Source organism: Lynx canadensis, chromosome E2, assembly GCF_007474595.2.
Source record: "Lynx canadensis isolate LIC74 chromosome E2, mLynCan4.pri.v2, whole genome shotgun sequence".
Taxonomy (NCBI): Eukaryota; Metazoa; Chordata; class Mammalia; order Carnivora; family Felidae; genus Lynx; species Lynx canadensis.
This window is the reverse complement of record NC_044317.1, coordinates 18,651,871-18,669,542: the sequence shown is the minus strand read 5'-3', so window position 1 is coordinate 18,669,542 and position 17,672 is coordinate 18,651,871. Positions and strand designations below refer to the sequence as shown.

The window sequence follows — 17,672 nt, the reverse complement described above, 5'->3', positions numbered from 1 at the left end:
TGGGGAGTACTTTTGGTTTATCCCCAGCCATGGACCTGTGTGCACACATCTTCCCACATGTTCACATGACCCCTCACACCTGGGTGAGCTCAGACTCCAGCTGTGGCTCCATCAAAAGGTGCAAGGCCCAGGCCACAAGCTGGGGAGGAAGCCTGGGAAAAGAACCATGGCTGTAGGTCAATGGAGACTGGGCCTGGTGACCCAAAGAATAGGGGCAGCCCCAGGCACTCACCTGACAGCTTGCACCTGGGCACAGAGGGAGGTGCAGGGTGGCTCATACTCATATTGGAAGGCAGAACCATCACGATGCTTCTTTGGAGGGTCCTGAAGGTGGTGTGGTATCTGGAGAGGGACCTACAAGGACCCCTAACCCCATCTAATGCTACTCCCCACCCCCCACTCCCAGCTCCACCCAAGACCCATCCCATTCTACTATCCAGTTGTAGAGAGGCTATACTCACCCCAACAGGGCTGGACTCCAGGGCTCCTGTGGTCGTTTTTGTCCTTGGAGAGTGTTGCCGGTTCTTGGGGGGCAATCCTAGCTCCTTGAACTCCAAGCTAGGTTTCTGGGCCCTGGTTACAATGGCCTGACGTGGACTGGGTACATGACCAAGGGGTGAGAGACTTGGGGTGCAGCTCAGGAGTGGGGATCTGGGTCCATGGCTAGGGTGTATGGAACTGGGGGGCAGGGGGCCAGGGGCTGAACAGATGGCTGGCACAGGCCGGGAGCTGCCCTTCTGCACTGGGTCTGAAGCAGCCAAGGACAGGGCAGGCAGAAGGCTGATGCTGGCACCGCTTTCCTCAGAGGACATGTGGCCGGGTAAAGCAGGGGTTCCTGGAGAGGAGGGCACCGACTGTGGGCACAGCCCTCTCAGTAGCTCATTAGCTTAGGCAGGCCGACAGGGATTGTGTTCATCCCCCCACGTGGCTGATAGCAGTGAATGCCTGTGGCCTGCGCACCACCTTACCTGAGGACGTAGGTGAGGAAGGAGAGATCAGGGTCAGCGATAGGTCTTCCAGAGCTGGGTCTGGTGGGGGCAGCTCAGGGTCTGAGGGTCAGGGGGAGCTTATTAGCACTGTGGGCACTAGGTCCCCAGGTACTCCCATCTTGACCTCTCCAGTCCTTCTTACCCTGTGTCCTCTGACCTGGACCCAGAGAGCTCAGAACTCGCTGGTCATTCTCAGAGATGTGCAGCCATGAGCTGGGGACAGTGTACACAGCTTCTCCCTGTGGGGCATAAACTCTCAGCCTAGCCCTTGTTCAACTCTTCTGACATTTCCCAAGGGGAGCCCCAGACTGACCGTGGTCCTATGGTGGGAGGAGGCCCAGCGGGTAAGAGGGGGTGCTGTGTAAGGGCCTGCCAGCATCAGACAGCTCTCAGCCAGGTGCACTAACGCCCCCCGATGCTCCTGGTCCTCCTGCACCTCATCCAGAAGTTGAGACAGTGAAAGGCCTGAGGGCAGGGGACCAGAGGATGGGCCAAAACTTAAAAAAGAAGAAAGGCAGGGTGGGTAGGAAGAAAAGCTTACTAAAGAAGCAAGAGGTGATGGCTGGGGAGGTCACTCTACAGGGAGTTACGGTCATTGGCCAACCCCTATAAATAAATACCTGCACTGGGGGAGATGGACTCTGAAAGGTGCTCCCTATAGAAACAGAGAGGACAAGCCTGAGGAACAATCCTGAGGCCTGTCTGCACAAATTTGCCCTTGACAGAGCCACACTTGGCCCCAGAGCCCAACCCTCTACTCACTCCAAACAGTCATAGAGCTTTTTCTGCACATCCGGGTCTTGGTTGCTGGGGGAAAAAAAAGGGAGGTAGTTGGCAATGTTGCTTCCAGCCTCCTAAGCCCTCCCACCCAAAAGACCTACACCAAAGTCAGCGAGGCCTGAGAGAACAGCCGGTGGGGGGAGGCATCATTTACCAACCAATCACCCGTTCCCGGGGCTGCTCAGTGGGCAGCAGGCTGAAGCGGTTCACCTGGAGGTAGAACTCCGCGGGCTGAAGGATTGAATTAAGGGACGGGTCTTAGGAGTTGTCACGAAGAGGCTCATTAACCCACCCAAACCAGCCTCACCACTCACCGCGCCGCCTTCGGCGACTTGGACGCGGACCCCACAGTCCTGCAGCAGCAGCAGCCGGCCTTCTGCCCCTCGGAAGCCGAACTCCTTCTCCTCCCTGCGGCAAGCACGACCCTTACGGCCACGGCCCGCTGGAACACAGCCCGGCCCGCCTGCGGCCCTCCCACCTCCGCCTCGCGCACTCCCACTAGACTCCGATTTCCCCAGACCCCGCGGCTCCTCTCTCACCAATCCGAGGCGTCCAGGGTCTCCCACGTCACTAGGCATCGGACACTGTGGGTCCCATCAGACACAAGCAGTGTGGCCGCGACATCAGACGAGTCAGGGGCGCGGGACGGGCCCGGAGCCTCGGCCTCTCGTAGCACCTGACGGCGTCGACCGGCGTCAATCCCACCGCCCTCGGGCCCTGCCCTGGTCTCTGAGAAGGGTGGCGGGACTCACCTCTAGCAGCTGCCCCGCCTGCGGACTTGAGAGTGTATCTGACCCCAGGACCAGCTCTCGAATCCAGGGCCGCAGGACCAAGCTCCCCGAGCCTGCCATTCCCGGGATGCACCTAGTGGAGCACCACCAGCCTGGGTTTCCCGCGGACGCCGCGGCCCCGCCTCTCGTCGGAAGAGGAAGCGCACCGCGGCTGGGCGGAACCTAAGGTCGAGGCCACGCCCAAATGCGTGTCCGCGCGTGCGCACGAGCCCGTGTTGTTCGGATATTTGCGGGCAGATTCTTGTTGGGAAGATTGGATGCCAACCTGCTTGGTCTTACCAGGGTATGTCTGAGCAGGGGCCCGGCGTTTGGGCCATTCGTCAAGACTTCTGTGGCACCGGCCGGGATGGCTCGAATGGAGAGGGAGGGATCTAGGGTTTCAGGCTGCCGCCAGGAGTGGTCAAGCGAGTTGGCCCAAAGCCACTTTACCTTGTGAACCGAAGAGTTGAGCAAATATTTATTATGGCTCAGTTTCTCATCTAAAACGTGCAGTCTTATAAGGCCAGTAGAAGTAACAGTACACAGACTACACTCAGTAAATGTCACTTCCCCCACCCCTTCCCTCTGATTGGCCACGCCCCGCCCCCAGGCTCCAGAGACTTGCGCACCGTAGCGTAATGACGTAAGAGCAAAAGAAGACGCCTCCATCCCCATCTCCGTTTCCTAGGAAACGTAGACTCCACGTTCCACTCCCTGTCGCTGCCCCCTTGACGTCATGGTCAGGATGGGAGGGCGGGGCGAGTGCTACCGCCAGGGGCGGGGCAGCACGGGCCGGCCGGCCGGGTCTGTGCACCTGCGCCTCCGCGGGCCGCCTGGGGCACCGTCCCCAGCCCGCCCGGCCCCACCATGGCCAGGCCGCAGAGGACTCCGGCGCGCAGTCCAGACAACATCGTCGAGGTGAAGAGCAAAGTAAGGGCCCCTCTGGCCCCGGCTCCGGCCTCGGCCCTAGGCGCTTCCAATTCCCTTATTCTCCCTTTTCCTGGCTCCTTAGTCCCCACCACCTTTTTCTCGCCTCCATCATTCATGTCCCATTCTCTGGCTTTTCCTCTCGCTTTCCTCCATCTATCCTCCTTTCCACTGCCGGCCACTAGAGTCCTGTGGCCTTGGTACCTGGAGGGCGGGGAGAAGACCTTGGACAGCGTCCCTTGTACTGGAACTGAGGTCTGGGCGCAAGGCTGCAGCTGTTGCGACAGCCCTTTCCGACCTCTAACACCCTCGGACCTGTGGTGGGAAAGGGCACGGGCTCCGTGCTGACCTCTCCTCTCACCCACCCCCTGCCTCCAGTTTGATGCTGAGTTCCGACGCTTCGCGCTGCCCCGCGCTTCGGTGAGTGGCTTCCAAGAATTTTCGCGGTTGCTGCGTGCAGTGCACCAGATCCCGGGCCTGGACGTGCTGCTTGGCTATACAGATGCTCACGGCGACCTACTGCCCCTCACCAACGACGACAGCCTGCACCGGGCCCTGGCCAGCGGGCCCCCACCGCTGCGCCTGCTAGTACAGAAGCGGGGTGAGGAGGATGGGGTACAGTGGGCAGCCTCTGTGGGGTAGGACAGCAGGGCAGGTCTACAAGGGTTAGTCCATGCCCAGGGCGTCCAGGCTTCACTCTCTGCAGTCCCTGCCCTTGCCCTGACCTCCAAGTGGTAGGAAATAGCTACAGTGCCCTTTTCCCCAGGCCTGAGCCTGATGGAAAAGGGTTCAAGTGGGAGAGCAGAGTCTCTGATCTCAGCGCCCCCCTCCCCCTCTCCTGCAGCAGAAGCCGACTCCAGTGGCCTGGCCTTTGCCTCCAACTCTCTGCAACGGCGCAAGAAAGGGCTTCTACTTCGGCCAGTGGCACCCCTGCGCACCCGGCCACCCCTGCTAATTAGCCTGCCCCAAGATTTCCGCCAGGTTTCTTCAGTCATAGATGTGGACCTACTGCCTGAGACACACCGAAGGGTGCGGCTGCACAAGCATGGCTCTGACCGTCCCCTTGGTTTCTACATCCGAGACGGCATGAGTGTACGTGTAGCTCCCCAGGGCCTGGAACGGGTTCCAGGCATCTTCATCTCCCGCCTGGTACGAGGGGGCCTGGCTGAGAGTACAGGGCTGCTGGCAGTCAGTGATGAGATCCTCGAGGTCAATGGTATTGAGGTCGCTGGGAAGACCTTGGACCAAGTGACGGACATGATGGTCGCCAACAGCCACAACCTCATTGTCACTGTCAAGCCAGCCAATCAGCACAATAATGTGGTGCGTGGGGCTTCTGGTCGTCTGACAGGGCCTCCCTCTGCTGGGCCTGGGCCTGCTGAGGCCGAAAGTGACGATGACAGCAGTGATCTGGTCATTGAGAACCGCCAGCCTCCCTGTTCCAATGGGCTGTCTCAAGGGCCTCCATGCTGGGACCTGCGCCAGGGCCCCCTACTTCCCAGTGCCCGCAGCTCTCTGCCCTCCCTGGATCAAGAGCAGGCCAGCGCTGGCTGGGGAAGTAGCACGAGAGGAGATGGTAGTGGCTTTAGCCTCTGACAGGCAAGGATGCAGCCCCTTGCCACTCCAGGCTGCTGAGACATGGCAGGGACTTCCTCAGTGGGGGTTTTTAGCTTGCTCGCAGGGGCCTCTTCGTCTGGGGAACATTAAAAGTTTTCTACAAATGCAGTCATGGTCTTTCTGTGTCCCAGCCCTAACATCCTCCATGGTCTAACAATTTTGCCTCCTGCCCTGGACCTGAGGCAGGAGTGATAAGGACAACAGAGAGACCTCCCTGCAGTTGAGCAGCAGGAGGGACACCAGGCTTTGCATTTCTAGGGTAAGAAAAGCTCTTATGGAAACAAACCCCATTGTGTACAAAAGGTTTAATTTTGACAAAGGGATTAAGAGGCTGGGCTGGCCCTTCTACAGCCACCGGTGGCTGGGAAGAGTGCCCTGGGGATACTGCCCACACCACTGTTCCTGTCTTTGGACCCCCATTCTATGATGGGGCTTGATCCTGCCCTCTGCAACTGTGTGGCAATCTTCACTGAGGACCCCCATAAGCGCCCCCACAAAAGGGCTCAGACATCCATCTTCACAAAGACCTTGGGGCGGGAAAAGATCTTGATGGCCTCCTCTACCTGCACCAGCTTCTGGTCCAGCTCAGCATGGTGGCCCTGGGCCCTCAGTGAGTCTGCCCCAGCAGGCAGCAGCACCAGCTCACGTAGCAACTGGCTCTGGCCTATGAGGGATCCAGGAAGAGTGAGTGTTGGGCAGGGGTGTGTGGTCCCCAGTGGGTTCCTCATCTACACCCCCCCTACCTCTTGCCTATGGACTCACTCTGGAGCAGATTGCTCAGTGTCTCCAGCCGCTGGTTCTCAGGCATGCAAGTGTGACCAGGGGGCATGGCAGGGTCCGGCTGGCTATGCTGGCGGGCCTCAGCCTCCCGCCGCCACAGATCCCTGCGTTGCAACAAGCTGTGGATGCACAGGCTCAGAGTTGACGGTCCCAGGGCGTAGGTTTTCTCCCACCCTCCACAGGAACCCCTCACCCTGGGTGTTGGGCAGTGGGACCTACTAATGAGGTACGTGGCCCTTCTGTGTGGTGTTGTAGTGCTCTTGGGCTTGCCGTTGCTGCTCCAGCACTTGTGCCAGGACCTGCAGGGAGCGGGAATGCCGTCGGGGGGCCCTCTTGGCAGTGCGGGCATTGTGGCTAATGAAGTCCACATCCAGGCCTGGCCCCTGCAGGACATGGCAAGCATGATGGGGCAGACAGTACTGTGTTGTGCTCCTGAACCCCTCAAGATCCCTGCCGCACCTCCCGACCCCCACACATCCTCTCACCTTAGCACTGGGGCCTGGTGGGTTTAGCTGAGGACTGGGGGCACGGGGTGGTGGGATCCCAGGGCCACAGCGGGAGTGTGCCCGAAGGAAGTGGGTGGGCTCTGTTCCAGAGGCTGGGCTGGGCTCCTGGAGGGTAGGGCATAGCAGAGGAATCAGCCAGGCTGAGGTCAGAGTCTTAAGCTGGCCGTACAGCTGAGCTTCTGTTCCTTCTGCCTGTGAGGATATTTCTCTGTATCTAGCCCTATGGGTCTCCTCCCTCTTGAAGAAGCACTTCTATCCATGAGCATTTAAATATGTGTGTCTCTCACATCTTTAAGAAAACAACAAACCATTCCTCCTTCTACCTCAGTCCTGGCTTTTGACTACCATTCTCTTTTTCTCTTTCCCTGCCAAGCCTCCTGGCTCTGTCCCCACCAAGGTCACTCACAGCTGGCTTCCAAGCCATTAAATCCAGGGTCACTTCCCTGGTATCATTGTCCTCAGCCCAATGCTCAATAACTCCTGGGTCTCACTCCTCAGATCCAGACCTGACTCTCCATCTGCTTCCTGGACACACTCCTACCCCCTGGGAATCCCACAGATGCTTCAGCTTCAACAAATTCACATATGACCTTATTGTCTCTTTTCTCAATTCTGCTCCTCCTTCTGAGAACCCTGGACAGAGAAATGGTACTACTATCTACCCAAGACAATCCCACCACCATACCCCTGCACTTGCCCTTCTCACTGCCCTTAGAAATAAAGGTTGAAAAAAAAATTTTTTTTAAATGATGTGGGTCCAGCTGACTTCTTAGCCTAACCTCATGCTCTTCTCCCTTCACATTGATCTGAACATAACATCCCATTGCGCATACTCCCTCTGGTCTTAGGACTTCTATCTGTGAGGGTCCATCTCACTAGAATGGTTCTCTTCAATTCTCCCCTTGCCTAATACCTATTTGTCCCTCAGGATGATCCAAGCCATCCCCACTCCTGAGGAAGCCCCCAGCCCGACTCTGCAGCAGGCCGGCTATCTCTTAGCCCCTGTTTCCCTAGTCCCCTGTGATTTTCATCTCCACAACTCAGATCAGAGTATAACTGCTTGTTGGTCAACAAGATGAACAATGCTTCTGGCTCTCCAAGGCAGGTACCTGCAGCTGGGCCTTGACCCGGGACTCCACCTTGTCATATTTGGGTGAACGCCACAGAGCCTTCAGGGGCCTGGGCTGGCCCTGCTCCCGGCTGCGCTCCTGCTCACGGAAGCGCTTCTGGATCTCTCTGATCCGCTTCAGGTTCTCCTTCTCATAGTCTTTAGGGTCCTTCCCTGGGAAAAAGATGTTGCCAGACTCTGCCCTACATACAGCCCATGAGATCCAACTCCCATCAGTTCACACAAAGGCCCACACCTTGCCTCCTACAGAAAGATCTCCATGACCTCTCCATCTAAAACAGTATACACATACTCTGCCTCATCACTTTGTTCCCTTCCTGACATAGTCATTACCTTCTTCTGTCCCTGATTATTTTCTACATTTTTATTGTGAAGTAGACCATTAATCATTTTGTCTATCATAGCCATCTCTTTACTTGTTTACTGTTTTTCTAGCACCTATAAAGAGGGCACACAGTAGGCACTCAACAGACCACGTTTTGCTGATGCATGAATTCATTAAGCTGAGCTTGGGTTTCCCAGGGACTACTGCATTCAGTCCTCTTCTTTGAGGAAGTAGCGCATTTCCCCCTCCTTTCATAGTTGGGGAAACTGACACTCAGAGAGGCAAACCCTGAGCCCAGAATCTAGCAAGGAGAAGCAACGCTTTTGATCTCAGCGTTTGACCTCATCGTACTAGCTTCATTGCCCCTTGTATCCGAACTTACTCTTGGAAGAGGCCCCTGGGCTTAGGGAGATGCCCCCAAATCGCAGCAGCACTCCTCCGACGCCATGCCTGCCACGGTCCAGGATCTGTTTGGCTCCAGGACCTATGCGGGGACCGCGCGGAGGGGTGGCGTCCAAGTCGAGGTCCGAAGTGACCAGGTCCAGCTTCAGCGCGTTTCCCTCAAGGCGTCCTTGGGCTGAGAAGCCAGATGGGGCCGAGCGCAGGGCTCAGTGGTGGATCAGAGCCAGACCCTCACTCGGGCCTCACCCAGCCGTGCCACCCCCTAACTCACCCGAGGCCGGCCGCCGGTAGTAGTCAGGGAAGAGCGTAGGGTCTGGGGGGATTGGCCCCGAGATACGGGACGGGCCCTCGCACATGCCGCCTTCGTCACCCTGCAACGGTGTACCGAGGCCTGCTGGGCTGCACATTTCCGGCCCCTGGCCCCTTTCCCAGCCCCGTGCCTCCTCCCGGATTCTGGACCCAGACCCTGACCCCAACGGTGCCCCTCCATTCCCTGCCTCTGCCCCCGCCGTCTCACCCCGCAAAGCGCTCGCAGCCTCCGCTCCTAACCCACTTCCCTGCTTCGTTCGCGACCCCTTCCCCGCAACACTCTGACAAGGGGCTCACCGGAGCAGTTTTGCCGCCGACTGCTGCGACCCGACGGGCTTGCGGTTGCCGGGCAACAATAATTTCCGTCCCTGAGGTCAGGGGCCAAGGCCCCCTGGCGCAAAGCCTTCTGGGGCTTGTAGTTCCAGCTTTGGGGAGTGAGGCACAGAGCCACGGTCAGGCACCCTTTCCACCCGCCTGCCCTCGCCGCCCGGCCGGTCTCTGGGGTCAGCGCCAGGTCCACAGGTCCGGCCCCTCGCTCCGCTCCCCGAAAGCAACCGTCGAGGAGGTACTGACCCTGCGCAGCCGTAGCTTCAGCAGGGGTCGAGAGGCGGCCAGGGTCCCAGGAGAGGACGGCCGCGGGGCAGGCACAGCTCGTAGAGTCGCCTGGCGGCCACGCTTAGACCTCCGAGGTGACCGTCAGGCTGTGGTCTCCAAGCGACTGTCCGCGGCGCTCTGGGAGGCCAAACTCTGTGCGAGGCCCCCCTAAATGCCAGGACAAGCTCCTCTTCGGGTGCCTAATTACTGATCCCTGTGTCCTTTGCCTGGTGACCAGTTACCCATGTGTCACCCTTAGTGTCCAGTGATGGCTGACCAGTGCCTGGTACCACACTATGAGGCTTGCCAGACCCTGGGTGAAGACAAGTGCCCAACAGTCCAAGTCTCAGAGCCAGAGCTCCAGGAGGAACGACTCAAGCTGAAGGAAGAGAGGCTCAAGCCAGAGGTGGAGTCACTAGAGGAGAGAGGCCCTCCCAGGCCTATGGCTTCCATTGTGAGGCCCAGTCCTGGTCCGAAGAGGAAGCCAGTCAAGTGAGGGGGCTTTCAGAGGGAAGGAGCTATAGGGCTGGTGGGGAGGGTGGGCTCACACTCCAGCAGGATCCCTAAATCCTGCACTCTTACATAGTGCATCCTTATCTCCTGCCACCACCATCACTCCTCACTCCTTCTGTCCCTGAGGAACCCTGGCATAGGGAGCATCCAGAGGAGGGGTCTCAGGCCTTGTAGGGTACTAAGCTCACATGAGCTTTAGTTCCCTGTCCAGCCCAGAGCCTCGCTGACCAGGAGAGGGACAAGAATCTGGGCCGGGGGTGGTGGATAGGCAGGGTTATTCCCTATGGTCAGGGCACAGGAGCCAAAGCTGGAGGCTGGCTCCTTAGGCCTCCTGTCCCCCAGCCTCCCAGGGCCTAGCCACCAAGTCCATCCCAAAGCTGAAGCTGAGATGCCACAGGGGCTGCCACCGCAGAGGGAGGAGCCAGAGGGTAGCCAGACTGAGCCCTCACCATCTGCCAAGCAGCACAAAAAAGCCAAGAAGCGCAAGAGTCTGGGAGCTCCAGTGCTCCCAGCTGTGGCCAGCGCAGTGTCTGCACCTCCAGAGACCTTGGGGTTGGAGCGTGAGTGGCAGCCCCTGGGCCCTCCCTTTTTCTCCTGCCTGATGGACCCCTGTCATGGCACAGCTTGGTGCTCCAGCCCCTGCCCTGCCCTGGCTGTTTGCAGGAAAGGCCCAGCGCCTGCGGCCCCTGTACCAGTACATCAACTATTGCAATCCTGAGCTGAATCAGGCAGGGGAGGGGGACAGGGAGGCTGAGGTGGACGTGGAGCCTGAGTTGGAGTTGGCCCTGGTCCCCGAGGAGGCAGGTGTGGAGCAACTGCAGGCTTTGCTGCCCGTGACAGGTGAGCTGGGGTCAGGCCTCACTCTGCCCTGCCCCAGTACATTCGTGTCCCCCACCCATGCACTGGCTCCCCTGGGAGAGGAGGTTGGAGAAGAGCCAGGGTGTTTGCCCAAGTTGGGGATCAGTGGCCGCCTCAAGGCTGAGGTGGACAAGTCAACCCAGGTGGACATCGATAAGATGCTGAGTGTTTGTGCCGCCCCACTTGTACCTCCACTCTCTCCTCAGTACAAGTGACTTTCCCGCCTCCACTGGAGTCTCCCCTTCTCCCAAGCCCAAACCAGAGCATCAGCCTAGGCCTCAGGAGGAGGGGAAAATTTGGCCCTTCTCCCTACTTGGGGCCTTGGACTTACTGAAAATAAACATTTTTCCTTTTCTCAGACTTCATGATTTCCCAAAATAGATGGCTGAAGAGAGGCTGGGAAGGTGGGTGCAGGGTGTGAAGCCTGATTGGTCACCTGGATCATCCAAGAACTTGACAAACATACAGGTTCTTGGGCACTATCCCAGACATAACTGAATCAGAATCTGCAGGGGTGGGGCCTAGTTCTGTGCATTTAAAGGCTCTTCATATGAACCTGAAGGTCAGATAGGGTAACAGTGGGGATGCAGAGGGAGGTGATAAGGGAGGAACGAGGCAGAAAAAGGAAAGGGACTGTCAGGTCACAGGAATCAGGTGCTTGGCTTTGCTCCCTGTCTTCCAGGGAAGGGGCCTGCATTTGGTCTGACCTCAGGGGATCAATACTTGGGATCTCCCACCGAGGTGTCAGAGTTCATTTGCCTGCCCCAAGAGTGGTGTCTTTGGAATGTTTTCCACATACTGGGGGCTACAGCTGGACCAGACTTTGCCCCCAGAGTGGCCCTGCCAACAGAGGCATCTGTGACTTTTTCCTAGCAGCCAGGGGGTGGTGGTGGATGTGAATGTTCTCCTGGAGCCCTGCAGCCAAGCCACTGGATAACTGAAATTATCCAGTTTGGCCACTTTGGAAACCCTCATATCGTGCCACCTCCTCATCCTCCTGAACGTACCTCAGATACCTTAAACATAAAGAATTTAAAATTAAATGAGTAACTTCTCCTCCCTCCAATCTGCTTTCCCTCCTGTGTCTCATCTACACAATTGTTCAAGCCAAAATCCTGGGTGTCACCCCAGACCCCATCCTGTTCTTTGCTCATTGACTCCTACAAGCTAATCAGGCATCAAGGCTGGTGAATGTGCCCTCTAGATTGAGAACCTTTCGTATCTCATAGTCAGCACTTTTGCCTTGGGACACTGTTATTCGCAGGTGAGAGCTCGCTAGTTTCTCTGCCTGTGGTTCCTTCCCCAACCAATCCACCCCACTGATCCTGGTACACACACACCTGAACCTGATGGTGTTGCTTCTCCCTGGCATGTTGCTCCTCTTGCTCCAAGTGCCTTAAAAACTTTCCAGTGGCGGGGCGCCTGGGTGACTCAGTCAGTTAAGCATCTGACTCTTGATTTCAGCTCAGGTTATGATCTCGTGGTTGATCTTGCGGTTTGGGAGTTTGAGCCTCACATCGGGCTCTAGGCTGATAGTGCAGAGCCTGCTGGGAATTCTACCTCTCTCTTTGCCCCTCTCCTGCTCTCTCTCAAAATATATAAACTTAAAAAACAAAACAAAACATAACTTTTCAGTGGCTTCTATAAGTCCCTGACCAGCCAAAACTTTCTTACTTTCACTTTGCACATGGGCCTTCTCCTGCCTAAAGTGCCTTCATTCCTTTACCCCTCCACCTGACTAGTGCACTCTTACCTTGAAGACTCGGGCACTTTACTTCGTGCTGAGCCAGGCAGCACCCAGTGTTGCCCTATGTCATAGCATTTACATATTACTGCCGTTGTGGGTTAGAACTGTTCTTGGAACTAGGTTGTGAACTCCCCAAGGCCATACATCATTGCATTGCACCCATCTAGTGGAGAGCCCTCATAAAAGACACAAAGATAAGGAGACCGAGGTGGGGAGCTGAGGAAGTCGCAGAGGGCAGGTCAGGATCTGAAAGGCTGAGGGCATCCAAAGTCCAGAACCATGTGCAGGGCCCCTCGAATACTGGTTTGGCAAGGTCATTGGAAGGGATAGGGTGGGCAAGCCCAGACAGAAGTAGGAAGAAAATGCGCATCATCCCAGGCTGCTTCTATGTTTAGGAATCACTTGGAAGCTCACTGGCCTGGTGGCAAGACTACAGGGCAAGTCATGGGGTCAGGACATTTTTGCCCATACGTTTCCCTGGTTAGTGACTGAACCACCCCAGAAGATACTGTCCACAGGGACCATGCAGACCAAATCTTGTCCATAGGGATGAGCATGGATTCTTTGGAATTTCTCAGAGGTAAAGGACTCTTCACATAACTGAGTTGACTGCCTCACTTTATGGCTGAGGGAGGAGAGACCTGGAGAGAAGTGGCCTTGCATGAAATCACACCCTGGGCACCAGGGAGGCAGCACCCTTTCCTGAACCCTGTAGATTTGTGGACCTGAAAACTCTGGCTAAGGCCTGACCCAGGCCAGCACTGACAAGGAAACTCTGTTCCTCTCTTCCAACAAGTGGCACAGGAAATACTCAGTAACCAGCAAAGAACTGATCTATATTTGCAGGTCTATTACCTGATAGGTTTTCCTAAAGCAGAGTGGGTGACAATAGCCACAGAAAGGAACAAGTAACTACTATTGTTCCTAGAAGCTCAATCTAAGGGGGAAATGCGGAGTAGGATGCAAGGAGACAGGTATCACAAAAGAGCAGAGGACCAAGGCTGTGGGACCTTGAGGTGGGTGTGGGCGTTGGGACTGCTGTTTTGCCTAGGGAAGCAATGAAGAGGCAGCCCTTCAGCTGACTCTTGAAGGGAGATTTGGGTGGCCTTCCAAGCAGGGGATACACCAGACACAAAGCCTTGCTAGTATAGAAGAAGTCAGCCTAACTCAGGAGGGCCATTTAGCATGGCTGAAGCAGAGGCATGGACATCAGGAGACCAGGTTAGACAAGTCTGGGAGTGATGAGAAGGGGTGCAGGCAAAGAGGGATCTTGGCCTGATATTTTGGAGAGGTCATGTGGGCAGCAGTGAGAAGGGTAGAATGAGGAAGGGAGACTGGGAACAGGGAGGTGAGGAGACTGCTGATTGTCTGAGTGAGTATGAGGCCTACATTTGGTTGGGGGGTTGAGAAATAAGCAAAAAGTATTTTGAAAGTTCTTTTCTGGCTCTTCCTGTAAGCGGCCTGAGGTGATCTCAAAATGGTTCGCTATTCACTTGACCTGGAAAACCCAACAAAATCATGCCAACAAAAGGTTCAAATCTTTGTGTTCACTTTAAGAACACATGTGAAACTTCCCAGGTAATCAAGGGTATATACATCCGAAAAGCCACTAAGTATCTGAAAGATGTCACTTTGCAGAAGCAGTGTGTGCCATTCTGTCGCTACAATGGTGGAGTTGGTAGCTGTACCCAGGCCAAACAGTGGGGCTGGACACAGGGTTGGTGGCCAAAAAGAGTGCTGAATTTTTATTGCACATGCTTAAAAATGCAGAGAGTAATGCTGAACTTAAGGGTTTAGATATAGATTCTCTGGTCATTGAGCACATCCAGGTGAACAAAGCCCCCAAGATGTGGCATAGAACTTACAGGGCTCGTGGTCAGATTAATCCATACATGAGCTCTCCCTGCCACATTGAGATGATCCTTACTGAAAAACAAAAACAAAAAACAGATTGTTCCTAAACCAGAAGAGGAAGTTGCACAGAAAAAAAAGGTACCCCAGAAGAAACTGAAGAAACAAAACTTATGGCCTGGGAGTAAATTCTGCATAAAATAAATGCAAATAAAAGCAAAAAAAAAAAAAAGTAAGTTATTTTCTGGTTGTTGTTAGAGAGAGGAAAAACAAACTCCATTTTCAGAAGCCTGGAAAAACTTCATTCACTCTGACTCCAGGAAGATCCTGAAATTTAGGAAACGGGACCTGGGAGGTGATGCTGCTTTCCTCCAGGAGGGGGCGGTGCAGGACAAGCCTGAATCCATGTGCAGGCACAGTCCATCCTGAGGGCCAGAACCCTGCTGACTTCCTAGGCCACAGGCACCTGGGCCATTTTAAGGTACATCTCCTCCCCAGGACCAACCCAAGAAATTTATAATGGTAAAGATGTCTGAAGGATGGCCATGGACCTAGGCTCTAGTGAGTACCAACAGAGGACCCCAGGGCCCTCACAAAAGTAGCTGTGCACCAAGCCCACTGCACTCTGCTCTAGGACTTCTGGGAACCTGTCTTTGTCAACAAGGGGTTTGTTGTAGAGCCCTATAAAACCTAAGAAATGCCACTGTGGGGCAGTAAACCTGAGTCAGGTACAACTGGGAAAGATGCATGAGCTTTCTTAGTAAATCCCCCAATTTAGGAGGGATCCCATCTTCCTAGTAACACACAGAGGGACTGACCTGGAGTCAGGAGGAAGGGAACAGCCTCTCTGAACTCTACCAGCATCCTGCCTCGCAGGGCTCTCTGTAGTCCTTCCTTCTCCTAGTTGAGGGCAGACAGATTTCTGCTGCACAGAGAAGACAGTAACCTGGAGGGCAGGACCTGAGCGGGGAGAGGCAATGTCTGGGCACTCAGTCTCTGAGATCTTTAAGTGCTGGGGAAAGAGTAGGTCAGGGTCAGTCTCTGTAGTCAGATGACCCTGACCATGCTCCTCCTTGGCTCCATCACTTTTAACTTATAGGAGGCAAGTAACTTTGCCCCTCTCTGCCTCAGTTTCATGATCTGAATAATGAGAATATTAATAGTAGGACCTCACAGAGTGGTTTGGGTATCAAATGAAATATGTGTGAAGTGTCTCCAGGGGAGAAGCATTCAGTAAGCACACTCCCCAGCACTAGTCACTGTTATTTTAGCTCACAAGGACAAAGTTTTAAATCAGGACCACACACAGGAAAATAGGCCTACTGACTTCTAGAAAGGGTGCCAAGAAGAGGGAGATTTCCCTGAGCCTTTCTCTCTCTGGCAAGGAGCCCAGGGCAAGGCAGAGAGAGTGAAGTTTAGAGAAGGGAAGAGTTCAGTCTAGGCTTAATCCTGGCAGGCTGGCAGAGGAAACGAAGGGGGTGTGTGTGTCCACTTCCCTGAACCCCCGACCCACCTCACCTCTGATTGACTTCGTTAAAAGGCAGTCCCAGTGTAGAATAGTTAATAAAAAGCATGGTTGGTGACTGGCTATCTAGGTCAGGCAGCATTAGGCTGTACCTACTCCAAGGGCAGTGCATCCAGGCTCCCCGGGACCGCTTCTCACCTCCCCTCTCCCAGGGTTTCCCGGAGCCAAATCCATGGTTGTAGGAACAGAACTCTTCCTGACCTCCAGCCTGGGAAGGCCTTAAACTCTCCCTATCTCCCTGACCTGCCTACCAGGTCAGGGAAGTCTTGAGGTTAAGGAAGTCTTGAGTCTTGTTCTCTGAGAAAAGACTTTTCCTTGGAGGACTCCTGGGATTCTGTCACAAGGGAATATGCCCACCACACCATGATGGATCCAGGGCAGGCCAGATCTGCTGTGGCCACAAGGAGAGAGAAAAATATAAACAAACTACAATAAACAAGCCTCTCATTATTAAAGAAACAGAACTTACCAAACAACCAATTGCCATAGTGTCAGACTTTCTGATTTATTAATATTTATCAGATATTCCAGAACTCTCCCTGTCTCCTCTCCACCAAATCAGGGACCCTTTGCCCCAGGTCAATAGCCCCTGAGAGCTCACCCAATGAAGAACCCACTCCTCCCTGCCAGGGAAGGGGCAGCCTGGAGGCTGGAAAGGCCTGGGCATATGGGAAGGAGGGCAGGTACGGATCCCTGAGGGATGGCTTGCTGCCCTCACCATTCCTGAGATGCTCTAGCCCAGGAAGGGCATGAAAACAAGGCTTCTTGTCGTTTTCCCTCAGGCCTGAGGAATCAGCCAAGCTGGGTCCTTGCTGTGCTTTCTCACCTAGTTACGGCCACAAATAGGCTGAAGCAGCCTCCAAGTCAAGCTTTTGCTGGCTCTGCTCACCAGCATGACTATGCAGAGACCTGGGGGCAGCTCTACTTGGCTACACTGTGGGAGCTGCTAGCCCTCAGCTATACCACCACCCTCCAAGTCTGAGCATTGGAGGGGGTGTTTTCCCAAGGCCACCTTGGGCTTCACCTGGACCCTGCCCAAGTTGACTCATGAAATGAAATACACTATGTATGCAATGGCCAAGACCTCCTTCTCATCCTTCTGGTCCCTTCCCATCCCTTCTGCCCCATGGCAGGGAGCCCACATGCAGGCTCACAGGTTATTCCGTTGGAGAGCTTCGCATAGGTTCTGGTTGGAGTCAGGTTCTTCTGTCATCACCTCCACGGCCTCCCACTCCCCAGATCTGCTCGACCTTTTGATGGCATCCACCACACTCTGCATGTACAGCCCATCCTCGAACGAGGCGGCCATGGAAACAGGGATGTGGTCCCATGTGCGGCGGTCCCCCTGCCCCTGGAAGGACTGGCGCAGGGCCTGCACCATGTAGACCATGCCCTTCAGGTAGAGCAGTGGAACATCCTGGGGCCCCTGCTCGGGCAGCCCTGCACCCACAGCCAGTGAGTCCCTCAGGAGCAGCTCCTCTTGTGTGGCAGAGTTCTTTTGCCCATACAGGTCAGCTCCTCTGGCAACAAGGCGTCCTGCAGAGCCCACCACCATGACCTCGTGCACAAAGGCACCTGGCATGTTGAAGTTAAGTGTTACCGTGCTGCACACGCCTCCACCCATGAGCATCTGGAAGAAGCAGAAGTCATCACTGGTGACATGTCGGATGCCACGGATGGCTGCATTCTGCCTCACAAAGGTCTTGAGCAGCCCATGCACCTTCTCAGCTCTCCGGCCAGTCAGGTGGGTCAGCAGGTCCACGATGTAGGTGCCCATGGTGTGCAGGCCCCCACCACCCATAAGCTCGTCGCAGATCCAGCCATAGTTGGGGCTGAGCAGGCTGCCTGAGTAGATGCGCGCATCGCAGATCATTACCGCGCCCACGTAGTGCTCCGCGATCAGCTGCTTCATGCGCACAAAGGCAGGCAGAAAGCGCAGCACATTCCCCACCAGACTCATAAGCTGTGGGTAGTAGCGCGAGGCTGTCACCATCCGGAATGCATCCACCGAAGTTGCTGCCTTCTCACAAACCACATTCTTCCCAATACC

At 55.5% G+C, this 17,672-nt stretch overlaps 5 protein-coding genes across 11 annotated transcripts in view; 2 read left to right on the top strand and 3 right to left on the bottom strand.

Annotated features, from left to right (window-relative positions):
* On the bottom strand, positions 1-3,080 carry ACD (ACD shelterin complex subunit and telomerase recruitment factor). Of its 5 annotated transcripts, none has more exons than XM_030298478.1 (13): positions 2,840-3,080; positions 2,522-2,633; positions 2,309-2,445; positions 2,084-2,177; positions 1,924-2,000; positions 1,752-1,796; positions 1,610-1,644; positions 1,303-1,454; positions 1,132-1,228; positions 969-1,049; positions 462-835; positions 233-354; positions 1-152 (listed from the first exon to the last, which is right to left on the bottom strand). In XM_030298478.1, exons 1-13 carry the CDS (start codon positions 2,875-2,877, stop codon positions 74-76), a joined length of 1,443 nt encoding a protein of 480 aa, XP_030154338.1. In that variant the 5' UTR covers positions 2,878-3,080; the 3' UTR covers positions 1-73. The 5 variants fall into 5 exon arrangements, with proteins under 5 accessions (XP_030154338.1, XP_030154340.1, XP_030154339.1 ...); XM_030298480.1 differs by having other exon boundaries at positions 233-324; XM_030298479.1 differs by having other exon boundaries at positions 1,147-1,228.
* Positions 3,081-3,111: 31 nt separating this feature from the next.
* On the top strand, positions 3,112-5,191 carry PARD6A (par-6 family cell polarity regulator alpha). 2 transcript variants are annotated; one of them, XM_030298486.1, is made up of 3 exons: positions 3,112-3,469; positions 3,845-4,067; positions 4,314-5,191. In XM_030298486.1, exons 1-3 carry the CDS (start codon positions 3,407-3,409, stop codon positions 5,060-5,062), a joined length of 1,035 nt encoding a protein of 344 aa, XP_030154346.1. In that variant the 5' UTR covers positions 3,112-3,406; the 3' UTR covers positions 5,063-5,191. The 2 variants fall into 2 exon arrangements, with proteins under 2 accessions (XP_030154346.1, XP_030154345.1); XM_030298485.1 differs by having other exon boundaries at positions 4,311-5,191.
* Positions 5,192-5,373: 182 nt separating this feature from the next.
* On the bottom strand, positions 5,374-8,875 carry ENKD1 (enkurin domain containing 1). 2 transcript variants are annotated; one of them, XM_030298484.1, is made up of 8 exons: positions 8,743-8,875; positions 8,497-8,596; positions 8,206-8,400; positions 7,479-7,651; positions 6,349-6,474; positions 6,083-6,246; positions 5,846-5,982; positions 5,374-5,747 (listed from the first exon to the last, which is right to left on the bottom strand). In XM_030298484.1, the coding sequence occupies exons 2-8, from the start codon at positions 8,579-8,581 to the stop codon at positions 5,587-5,589; spliced, it is 1,041 nt and encodes a 346-aa protein (XP_030154344.1). In that variant the 5' UTR covers positions 8,582-8,596; positions 8,743-8,875; the 3' UTR covers positions 5,374-5,586. The 2 variants fall into 2 exon arrangements, with proteins under 2 accessions (XP_030154344.1, XP_030154343.1); XM_030298483.1 differs by having other exon boundaries at positions 8,832-8,868.
* Positions 8,580-10,756, top strand: CE2H16orf86 (chromosome E2 C16orf86 homolog). Its single transcript, XM_030297304.1, is given in 6 exon segments — positions 8,580-8,703; positions 9,117-9,223; positions 9,388-9,620; positions 9,798-9,806; positions 9,984-10,201; positions 10,305-10,756. Coding segments are annotated over 6 exon segments (1,101 nt in total). The 3' UTR covers positions 10,715-10,756.
* A 5,346-nt stretch (positions 10,757-16,102) lies between these two features.
* Positions 16,103-17,672, bottom strand: part of GFOD2 (glucose-fructose oxidoreductase domain containing 2) — a 35,020-nt gene continuing 33,450 nt past the window's right edge. Inside the window, exon 3 of the mRNA XM_030297762.1 lies at positions 16,103-17,671. Coding sequence (XP_030153622.1) covers positions 16,773-17,671 — 899 coding nt within the window. The 3' untranslated portion in view covers positions 16,103-16,772. The remainder of the gene's footprint in view (position 17,672) is intronic.